Source organism: Asterias rubens, chromosome 16 (genome assembly GCF_902459465.1).
Source record: "Asterias rubens chromosome 16, eAstRub1.3, whole genome shotgun sequence".
Lineage (NCBI taxonomy): Eukaryota > Metazoa > Echinodermata > Asteroidea > Forcipulatida > Asteriidae > Asterias > Asterias rubens.
Genome location: NC_047077.1, coordinates 12320262 through 12332594, shown reverse-complemented (window position 1 = coordinate 12332594; position 12333 = coordinate 12320262). Strand labels below are relative to the sequence as shown.

General features: G+C 35.2%; 1 protein-coding gene and 1 long non-coding RNA gene across 4 annotated transcripts in view; both read left to right on the top strand.

Moving 5' to 3' along the window:
* The window catches only part of LOC117300971 (neurogenic locus notch homolog protein 1-like), a 53028-nt gene that overhangs the window by 12613 nt on the left and 28082 nt on the right, over window positions 1–12333 (top strand). For all 3 annotated transcript variants that reach the window (XM_033784842.1, XM_033784841.1, XM_033784843.1), the window contains exons 7-8: window positions 564–665; window positions 2480–2596. In XM_033784842.1, the coding sequence (XP_033640733.1) occupies window positions 564–665; window positions 2480–2596 (219 nt within the window). The remainder of the gene's footprint in view (window positions 1–563; window positions 666–2479; window positions 2597–12333) is intronic.
* On the top strand, window positions 4730–10752 carry LOC117300973. Its single transcript, XR_004520250.1, has 4 exons — window positions 4730–5819; window positions 7675–7784; window positions 8208–8329; window positions 8927–10752. It is a non-coding gene; the product is annotated as an uncharacterized LOC117300973 (long non-coding RNA).

Below are 12333 nucleotides of genomic sequence, written 5' to 3'. Positions count from 1 at the left end.
AAAAGTTCACAGATTTACAAATAATTTACAGGGTTTACAGAAGGTAATGGTGAAAGACTTCTCTTGAAATATTGTTCCATGAAATGCTCTACTTTTTGAGAAAACATTAAAACAATATCAATTCTCGTTAGCGAGAATTACGGATTTATTTGAAACACATGTCATGACACGGCGAAACGTGCGGAAACAGTGGTGGGTTTTCCTGTTATTTTCTCCCGACTCCGATGACCGATTGATCCTAAGTGTTTACAGGTTTGTTATTTTATATATAAGTTGTGATACACGAAGTGTAGGCCTTGGACAATACTGTTTAACGAAAGTGTCAGATGGCTTTAAGTACTATATTAATTGAACTGGGTCCACTTTTACAAGTTTTTATTTTTTCCTTCTTGTTGAATACACAGCCGGGACTCAAATCTCAAAACCAATACAAGAACAACCAGAGCTCGAGTCCGGTTCCCTTATCCACTCGGCCATACAAATGGGTTTATTAAAGCACATTTTAAATAATTAATTTTACATTTTGTCCCCATGTTTTCCTTTCTTTACATTTGAACTTACAGCCAGTTTGAGCTTCGTGCCAATTACCATGTCACCAGTTACGAGAACGTTGGATCCAAGTATATCATTTACAGAGGTATCAACACCTCAAGCTCTGGAAAAGGGTAGGTCGACTTGAATCATTTAATTGGACAGTTTTATTAAAGGAACACGTTGCCTTGGATCGGTCGAGTTGGTCTTTGAAAAGCGTCCTGTATTCGTTTGTTATAAAATCGATATGGTTAGAAAGATGTTGTAAAAGTAGAATACAATGATCTACACAAATATGCCTCGAAATTGCGTAGTTTTCGTTTTACCTCGTCGACAAACACGGTCGGCCATTTATGGGAGTCAAAACATTGACTCCCATAAATGGCCGACCTAGTTAGTTCGCGACGTAAAATGAAAACCGTGCAATTTTGAGTGATACTTGTGTGGATAATTATATTCTACTGTTAAAACATCTTTCTAACCATATCGATTTTATAACAAACGAATACAGGACGCTTTTCATAGACCAACTCGTCCAATCCAAGGCAACGTGTTCCTTTAACTACAAGATATTTAAAGGCAGTGGACACTATTGGTAATTACTCAAAATAATTATTGGCATAAAACCTTACTTGGTGACGAGTAATGGGGAGAGGTTGATGGTATACAACATTTTGAGAAAAGGCTCCCTCTGAAGTGCCATAGTTTTCGAGAAAGAAGTAATTTTCCACGAATTTGATTTTGAGACCTCAAATTTAGAACTTGAGGTCTCGAAATCAACCATCTAAACGCACACAACTTTATGTGACAAGGGTTATTTTTCTTTCATTATTATCTCGCAACTTTGATGACCGATTGAGCTCAAATTTTCACAGGTTTGTTATTGTATGCATAGGTTGAGAAACACAAACGGTGAAGGCTAGTCTTTGACAATAACCAATAGTGTCCACTGCCTTTAAAGGGAAGGCCCGTTTAGTAATCACACTAAACTGATGGCTATACAAACTAAGCCGAGATTCGATTACAGCAGCTTTCGATAGTATAAAGCGTTTTAAGAATCATTCCAATTCGAAGCAGTGGTGTTATTGGAAAATGTGTCTTGTATTTTCCAATGTTGAAATCTGAGAAACATTCCAGAAAATAGGTTTCTCAGATTGTGTTCTATGCGGATAAATCCCATGCATGGACACAACCGCTCTGGATTATCAACGATATCTCAAAACGCTACCACCTTTGGTAATGACATTTGTCAGCATTTAGTGCATTGTGTAATATCCATGAGTAAAACAGTCGAAGAGTTCTAAAATTAAAAGGTATACTTTGCCTTAACAATCAAACGGTTCAACAAACTAAAAGCATACGTTCCCTTTAAAGCAATTTTGTTTTTACGAAACCTGATTCTGAAGGATTTACAGCTTCAAATAACACGCCTATCTTTTTAATACCGCTTTTGAGCTTTTTATGTCTTCTTCTATGGTCACCTTGCCAGTTAGTTGTCAGAGGAGCGTTTAAATTCATGCAGCCTTCTGTCTTTCAAAGTTGCGTCAACAGTACTAAATTATTGTCTTAAAGGCACCGGACACCCTTTGGTAATTATTGTCAAAGACCAGTATTCTCACTTGGTTTATCTCAACATGCATACATTTTAAAACCTGTGAAAATCTCATCAGAGTTACAAGAGACCAATGAATGAGAATACACAATTGTTGCACTTGTGTGCTTTCAGATGCACAATAAAAGGCTTCGGCTGAAGTATTTTATTTTTGAGTGAGAAATTACCTCTTTCTCAAAACCTACGTAACTTTACATGGAGCCGTTTCTAATAATGTTTTATACTATCAACAGCTCTCCATTGCTTGTTACCAAGTAAGTTGTCAATTTGTTTGAGTAGTTACCAATAGTGTCCAGTGCCTTTAAAGTGGAATTTTCATATCTTGTCATTATTCAGATGCCTGTGATGATATCCCATGTTTAAATGGAGGTACGTGCGTCCCAGAGCCAGAAACACCGCCGTACTTCGCGTGCAAATGCCCCGAGGAATTCGACGGCAACACCTGCCAAAACCGTTAGTATTCCTCATGATTTATCTATTTCTCTCATATCAAATTTATTTTATTTGTGTTAAGACGTGCTCCTGGCTGTGCCATGGAGATCTTCGATGGAGGAACCAGTGAGCAGTTTCAACCAATATCAGGGCTGCCAATATGCATTTGGTACAATTTTGTGTTAAAACATCTGTCAGAAAATTGTATAAATCGACGGGTTGTTTGCTATTGTTCACATTTCGTCACAGAATTGAACCTAAAACGTAAAAAGCTGCCCGCTCTTGGACAAAAAAACGTCATAATTGGCCAGGATGCCGGGTCCAATGGTACTTGACAATTTCCCGGGTCATGCTGACCCCGAAACGGGTTAACCAAATGGGTTTTGACTCGGTTCTGCATTCTTTTACACAATTTTGGGTCCGTTTGAAGCACAATTCTGTTTTAACAGACAGAAGTTTCTGGTCCTATATCGGACCTGGCTTCGGGGTCATTTCCTTCCCCGGATTTGTTAAGGATTTCTTATTCTACGTAATAGGGCTCCTTCGTCTTAACGACGGGCCACGTGGTTCATAAAGGTTCGTGTTTCATGTCATTTTATTCCACATTTCATTTAGTCCATAATTTATGTATAAATACGCATTTTTTGACATATTTATACCCATGATTGAACAGTTTTGTATTGCTGTGAGTTCGTTATTGTTCTTGGACATTTTCAACATTTTTGCCAAAGATTGTTTTATTTATTTGTAAATATTTTAATAATTTCCCTCTCTTTGTATAATTTTTCCTTGGATGCGAAGTCCGTCTTTTTGAAATGTTTCAAATCCACGTTTCGAGTTGAAATGTTTTACAGGGTGGAGTGGTGTTATACATTAATATGGTAGCTGTGTGAAAAAAGGTCATGGAAATAAATTATATTCAGGACAAAATGGAAATATTTTGTAGTATTGACCTTAAGAACCACAACCAAAGATAGACATTATTATGGGGAAAAAAGTATACCTGTCGATTTCATAAGTGGTGCATAAGGATTAGCTAAGTGTATGTTCAGTAACATAATTGTGATTGTTAAGATTTGAAGGGTTTGATACAATGTTGTAAGCCAAGTTGTTGGCCAGCGCATGAATCCAATTCTCACTGTAAATGAAGGTGTATGAATGCAATAATTATAATTGACCTGTAGAGGTTCCAGCTTTATTGGTTGTCAAGTTTTTTTGAAAAACAAAACACTACAGCACCACAGCAAGCAATGTTTTAAGAAAAGTTCCTATCCACAGTTATCTTTAAACCGAGTAAAGTTAATTGTGAATCTATGGACGTTTGTGTTTTGTGTCGTGTAAACATAACCAAACTCTTTGAATCGATTTGAGACTGTATAGTAAAATGGGTAGTTATTTATAACACCTTATTAGTTGTCTGGTTAAAATATTAGTCATTCAATTTATCTGTCTACGTTTTCGCACGACAGATGGTATTCACACATTAAAATCCTTGATAGTAATATAGTTCGTTTTATAATTGAGATTAATCGCTAAATTAATGTACGTTTCTCTCTAACAGATTTGTTTTCGAGAAATGGTTTGCTTTTTTGAGAAATGTTTTTATTTTTTTTATTTTTTTCTCAACAAACAATACTAATTAATAGCTAATTTGCCGCGATAAGTCCCAGGCTAAAACTAAAAAAAAAACGGGGGAAATTGAATTACTCAAAACCTTTTTTGAAACTGAAGAAAAAGAGAACAAGAAAAAAAGTAAGATTTGTAAAACATTGATTTATCGAGAAAATAAACGTGTGACAACAAATGTTGTTCTTTATAACAACAACAATACATAATTATGTCTGTGTTCAGAATAATTTAACCCGAAAGGGTATACATATATAACGATACAAAGTATTCATTACGACTGTTTAAAGGCACTGGACAATTATCCTGGTAACTTTTTAACTTAATTGTTAGCATAACAACTTAATTGGTACGAGCAATATAACCCCTCTGAAGTAACGTAGTTTTTGAAAAAGTGGTAATTGAAGGCAGTGGACACTATTGGTAATTGTCAAAACTCAAAGACCAGTCTTCTCACTTGGTGTGTCTCAACATATGCATACACTGTAAAAACGCTGGGTAAAAATAATTGGGTAAACATTTTTTTACCAACGTTTGGTGAATATTGATCACTTTGTTGGTACAATTTGAAAATATTTAACCAACTCATATGCGTTGAGTTGGTCAACGCTTAAACTACCATTAGTTGGGTAACTGTATCTATTTATTGGGTAACTAGTTTAAGCCCAACTGAGATGGTTGATGCCACCCTAGATGTTGGGACTTTGGGGAAAATTGACACCATCTCTTGGTGAAAATATTTTGCCGTTATTTATTGACCAACAGATGGTCTACTGTTCTCCATCCTATTGGGTGAAATGCCTATAGGTTTAAATTACCCAACCGAGATGGTTGATGCCACCCTACTTGTTGGGACTGTGGAACAAATCTATACCATCTCTTGGTGAAAATAATTGGCCGTTATTTATTGACCAACGGATGATCTGTTGTTCTCCATCCTATTGGGTGAACTGTAGACTTAGGCCTACCCAACAACCGAGATGGTTAATGCATCCTTACTTGTTTGGGAGTGTGGAACAAACTTACACCATCTGTTGGTGAAAATGGCCGTTATTTATTGACCAACGGATCTCCATTCTATTGGGTGAACTGTCTGTTGGTTCATATAACCCAACCGAAATGGCCTCCCAAGTTGTTGGGATAGACTTACAACATTATTATGTGAGACTAAAATCTATAAGTAATATAATAATAATCAAAGCACTTATTATTAGCGTTCTTATGCAAAGGTATCGCAACGCTTTACATTAATGTATTATAATGATTGTGGTAATTACATTTTATAGTGCGGCCACGATAACTTGGATGTGTTCCAAAAAATAAGTAAATATCTTCTCTACGAGATGGGAAAATCTCGAATTTTTGCACTTTTTAAGTGTTTTTTTTAACCATCAGATTGGGAGACTGCAGTGGAAAATTCCAATGCCATCACACAGCGTGCCAAACAAAGCGCGCGACGCGCTTTGCCGCCGACTAGCTGGTGTTAAAAATAAAAGCAAAGCCGTACGTATAATGTACTTGTGTAGCACTAGTAGAATGGAGGCGGTCATGGTGGACAAGTCAGTTGGTGAGTTACTAGAATCATGGGGAGTAGGACATCTGTTGAATGTTTTTGAAGGTATGTATCAGCTGAAATCATAATCTAGTATTGAAATCTCAGGCTTACCGTAACACTAGCACTGGGCTTTTTCTGATATAACGTGTAATAAAGCCTGTCACAATCAGCCGCGTTTGCCCCAGTGTGTGCTACTACGGTGTAGTATGTAGGTATTCGTTACTGTGTAGAATGTGTAGAACGAAAGCAAGCATGATCTCCACACAGTGGGCAGTACAGTGCAGTGCCGCCATTGGATGATTCAGATAGTGAGTGTAACAATGTCAGACTGCCATAATGGCCATTCTCTGATGGGGAAAAAGTTAATTCAATCTGATAAGTGATATTGGTTTTATTCTTCTGTTCTGTTTTCCTTGATTTAACCACGGTTTATCACCCATCAGTCACTCAGGACAGGGTTCTTTTTGGTTTGTTTGGAGGAGGGGGTTGGGGTTGGTGGTGGGGACATTCCCCTTTATTTTCAAAATTAAATTGTCCAGTTCAGACAATTTTCATGAAATTTGGTACAACTGTGCCTTCCACCTTATTCTATATAAATCATTCATCCCTAACTTTTAGTGCTGTTGAACAAAATCTTAAGATGACCAATATTACTAATAATGAAATGTTACTCCAACTGTCCTAAGCGTTATAATAATATGGGCCAAGGTAAATTTTTTGCCCATTTCGTGTTGTAAAAAATAGTAATTTTGGGTAAAGTAATTTGGGTAAAGCAATTTTTACCAATTTTTGGTGAATATTGATAACTTTGTTGGTACAATTTTTTGAAAATATTTACCCAACTCATCTGCATTGAGTTGGTCAACTAAATTAAACTACCATTTGTTGGAAACTGTATTGGGTAACTAGTTTAAGCCCAACTGAGATGGTTGATGCCACTCTAGTTGTTGGGACTTTGGAGAAAATTTACACCATCTCTTGGTGAAAATAACTGGCCGTTATTTATTGACCAACAGATGGTCTACTGTTCTCCATCCTATTGGGTGAACTGTCTATAGGTTTACATTACCCAACCGAGATGGTTGATGCCACCCTAGTTGTTGGGACTTTGGGAAAAACTTACACCATCTCTTGGTAGAAATATTTTGCTATTATTTATTGACCAACGGATGGTCTGTTGTTATCCACTTTATAAGTAAAAAATATCAACCCAAGTTAGTGTATGTTCATAATTTTGTCCTACATAAGTAGGCCTATCTTTTTATGTAATTTTTGTACGTTTTGTGGCCAAATTACATACAACTTGGCAGATATGTTTGATTTGACAATTTAAACAAATGACTATCCAAACTGTTTTTCTTATTCAGGGGTCGGGGTAAAAATAATCTTTTCCCTTTTTTGTAAATAAAATATGTAGGCCCCTATGCCTATTTTCAGAGATTCAAAATTCACCAAGGCTACAGTTTGGGTTTACAAAAAAAATAAAAATGAAAATCCCATTTCTACACCCTTCCTAAACATGAAAAGTATTCCTTTCATACTTAATGTTAGTTGTTCCTAAATCAAAATCAAACTTAAGCAGTTCCTCGTCCCTACCTGCATCCCTTTTCATGTCCACATGGTGGATTTTTATTTTTTCAGTTTCTATTTTTTTTTAAATGTCTAAAAATGAACAATTCCACATTTGAAAACATCAAATTGAGCGAAACCTTTGATTTGGTCATGTTTCCAACAACACTGTAGCCAATGAAAGATGTAAATCAGGTGGTCAAAACATCTTGAAAAAAATAATCAAAATGGGTTTCTTCCTTCCTTTTGCCAAAAAACCTGGGACTAGAAAGTGTTTTGTAATTTTAAGTGCAGCAAACATTTTTAGTTCGTAAATTTGCTAAGAAAAACATTTATGTTCATTTTACAGAGAATCAGATAGACAAAGCAGCTTTGGAGTTGCTTGACGAGGCATCAATACAAGAACTGATACCAAAGATTGGCACCCGACTCAAATTTCTAAGAGGTTGGAGATCGGAAGTAAGTTGTGTCTAGCTATCTTCCATCCATTAACTGGTCGCTATAACATGGGTTTCACATGCTTTAGGTGTCTTATCACAATTGATGGAAACATTGAGATATTTTTCAGCCATCTAAAGTACATTCACAACATTTCTACAAACTCTCAAACAAAAATAGTTTGTAGCCAAGATGGTTGTGAGGAAACTTTCTCTTATTGTTCGTCCTTTAAGAGACACTTACAATCCAAGCATAAAGAGGGTATTTCACATGTAAATGAGCCTGATGAAGTCGATGATGCCATACCTGTTCATGTTTCTATGCCTGCAAGTACTAGTGAAAGTACAAACACCACCAATGACAGTGAGGATCAATAAAGTTGTGAATCAATCAAAAAAATAATGCGCTTGTCTATTGACACTTTTTCCATGTTTCACATTACAGTTGAGAAGAATAATTTAGCACTTCTAGTTCTGCCGGTACTACTTGGAGGAAGGGCTAAAGGCAAGTCTGGTGGACGGTGTGCTTTAGCACAGAGCTTGACATCTTTCATCCACCTCAAACCGGTAAATTGGATATAATTGAAGGTTTTCAACAGTTGCTAAAGTTAACAATTAATTTGTAAAGTGAAGCAAGGCAAGGCGATGCAAAGAAAGTTGAGCCATAGCACTAGCATAGCATAGCATAGCAGGCAAGGCAAAACAAAAATAGTATAAAGATCAAACATTTACGGATTAGTTTAAACCTAAACATTTACTAAAAGTATACAAAAGGTTCAAACTAGTACATATCCTCCTGGGTTTATTTTCACCTTAGAATTTTTTTTTTCTGTTTTGAGTAGAATGTTACGGCTTGTTCCAGTTGCATAAAACTAATGAACATGAACAAAATCACTGATAACACCGAAACCTTATTTTGCTGTTTTCTCAAAAATATGTTTAGCTAACTAGCTTGATAAAATATTCACTAAGTTATTGTGTGTTTCTTGAAAACTGGACTATTGGAATGAATATACTTCTCCAAAACCAATGATGTATCATACCTTTAAATATCAAATCAATAATTGTTAAACTGAAGTGTAAGTTGTGTCGCAACCTTCCTTAAAGATTCACAATAGATTAATTTAACTGCTTAAATAAATTTGGTTTTATATTTTCTTCAAGGTTACAACCAACATCGAGCAGTATCTGGGGAACATCAGTGAGAAGGACAAACCACAGCCCTACATACTTGGCCTCTTTACTGGGAACAAGTTGCTGCCAAGCCAGACATTTGTGGTAATTGAAAGGCGTGCAGTGGAGTCTTCTTCATTGCTTGATGCAGTAGACATTGCTTTTAAGGCGCATTATGTGCTAAATCTCAGTTATCAAGTGTCTGTTAAGGCAGTCTAGGAATTTTTGCAGTGTGTTGTTTACAACCTGCCAGGAACCGCTCGCCCAGCAGTGCGCGATATCAGAGCTTTTCTGATGAATCACACAAAAAATTCTGCTCAAAAGTAATGAAAAGCACTTCTTTGGTTTTCAAAGACTAATGGACGCCAAATTTCTGTAATTTTCAAGTTCCTTGTTCTCTAAAAATGTTCAGTTATCTCAGGAATAATTTATCAGGCTGATTTAAATCTAAACGTTTACCAACTTCAGTAGTCTGATGTTTTCAATCAGTTTTTTTTTTTAAGATTCAGGATCATTTAAGTTTCAGGATCTCATGACAAATATATAAGTTAAATTCATTACAAGTTTGTTTTCATTTTTTGTTTTTTATACATCAGTTTAAAAAAATAATGGACCCCAAATTTCTGTAGTCTTGTTCTCCAAAAATGTTACTGGTTCTATAAAGATGGGTATGATGTCGCAAAAGTTGGATTGCTCATATAAGCTTCAATTTGGTATTATACAAATAACATTGTTTGGAGGATTGTTAGATGATATTAGTTCCCCAAGGAAGTTGACAAACTACCAAGTACTTCATCAACTTCCAACCCATAAAAACATGTTATTATTATTTTTATTATACCTCATACATATTCAGTGACAATAACAACGTCGTGTTTATCACTACTGGTTCGAACATTCTTTAGCAAAACAACATTGTAAAAACTCATCCAATTCAGTCACTGTATACTGCTCCACAACTTTCACTTCAGTATTTGTTTAATACCAAAGTAGTGCAAGCTAACTTGAATTACTTTTTGAAATGATAAAGCATCTTTATTATCCTAGTAAGCCTATTTCCATAATTTATAACAAAATGCTTGGAAAATGCTTTTTTTTGCAAGTGTACATGGCCAAAAACACTAGCATTACTTCCTTTAGAGGATATGATAGTCTTTACAGTATGAGCATGCGCACTTGCCACATCCAATCTTTTTCACAAATATTAAATCATCTCAGGAATAATTTATCAGAATGATTTAAATTTAAAGTTTTACAAACTTCAATAATCTGCTGCAATTAGTTTGTTTCTGATGATGTACCAATCATTTGAGTGTAAGGATCTCATACCAGTATAATAGTTAATTGTTGTCATGTTTATCAAAAGAGTGTATCATTATAGTTTGTTTAAAAGGCAGATTTTCTGTGCTAGCAAAGTAAGTGAGAAATCCTTCATTACCTGAAGTGTGTACACGCACAAGTAGAATAGTCTTTGCTAACCCATAATTATGCTTACACAGGCATAGAATATTCGTCTAGTGTAATTGCCAGTATTTTGATTAATGACGGTAAGCAGTGTCATTAAATTGGGCTCTGTCTTCACAGTTAATCTAATCGATGGCATAAGATTCCTCATATATATGCAAGTAGTTTTAAACTGAACAGGTATGTTTTTACTCTTGCCTGCTTTGTTCGTTTGTACAGAGAAGGATTTTATCCAAATTGGTTTGGTGTTTAAGAGCTCGAGATTGACCATATATTTTGTTATCAAAGAAAGTTATTATGTATAATTTTGTTAAAAAATGTCATACAAGACTTATTAAAACTCTTGTAAATGATGGCTTTCATGTTTAACTGTCTCTATTCTGTTGCCCCCTTTTTGTAGGTAAGGTTTACAGACCAACGTTTGTCTTAGGTGCATCATAAATACCAATTAATGGATAACAATTTTACTTGTATGCTAAATTGATTGGTAAATAAATTACCAACAAGAAGTTATTGTTTGTCTATTCACGGGTACTACTGAAAATCAAAGATCATTTATTGGGAGAAAATATATAAAACACATTCAGTAACCATTTTACTAAGGCAATAATTACCATGAATTGGTTAAATTGGTTAAAACCATTTATTAGTAAAAGAGATTTAACCAACTATTGGATTAGTTTTCTAATTTACCAATACTTGGTGTAACTATATTTACCCAATGATTGTGTAATAATGCAAATATAACCAACTCTTGGGTGAATACAAAAAACCAACAAAGTAGTAAATTTATAACCATCTGTTGGTAACTTCGATTTAACCAACTAGTGGAGTTCATTTTAAAGACCAACAATGGTGTAATTACATTTACCCAATATTTGTGTAAGGCAAATGTAACCAACTTTTGGGTGAATAAAAACGACCAACAAAACAGTAAATTAAATTTAACCAACCAAAGACCAATTATTGGTGTAATTTAATTTACCCAATAATTTTGTAATACAAATGTTACCAATTCTTGGGTGAATCAAAACGACCAACAAAATGGTAAACTAAATTTAACCAACCAAATTTAACCAACCAAATTAAATTTACCAATGGTTGTGTAATTCAAATTTAACCAACTCTTGGGTGAATAAAATACAACCAACGAAATAGTGAATTAAATTTGACCAACTGCAGGGCAATTGTAAGTAACCAATTATTGGGATAAACTGTTTTTCCCAATTAATGTTAAACTGCAACACCCAACCTCGATGGGTAACCAAAGACCAATTGCGTGGGCAGTTGGTATGCTTCCCAACATTGGTCTATGGGTTGGTCTCTCATTGCCCAATTTTTTTAAGAGTGTAAAACCTGAGAAAATTTGAGCTCAATCGGTTATCGAACTTGCAAGATAATAATGAAATAAAAAATAACCCTTGTCACACGAAGTTGTGTGCGTTTAGACGGTTGATTTTGAGACCTCAAGTTCTAAATCTGAGGTCTCGAAATCAAATTCGTGAAAAATTACTTCTTTCTCGAAAACTATGTCACTTCAGAGAGAGCCGTTTCTCACAATGTTTTATACCATCAACCTCTCCCCATTACTCGTCACCAAGAATGGTTTTATGCTAATAATTATTTTGAGTAATTACCAATAGTGTCCACTGCCTTTAAGTGAGAATACTGGTCTTTGTCCAGTGTCTTTAAGTCATAAAAAGGAAGCTGCACCAACATCTAAGAAAAATTCAAAAGCTTTAAGATTCATCTGTCACATCTACTCACACTGAATACTTCATCGATAGGCTCTTCGATTACTCTCCTACAAAAACACAAAAGTACTTGTCACGTTACATAAAAACGGCGGGAAGTTCTCCATTCTTTTTAGTGCTTGAATCAACCCGCTTGTAAACGTTGACAACGCAGTACACTCTAATGGGTTCATAACATGT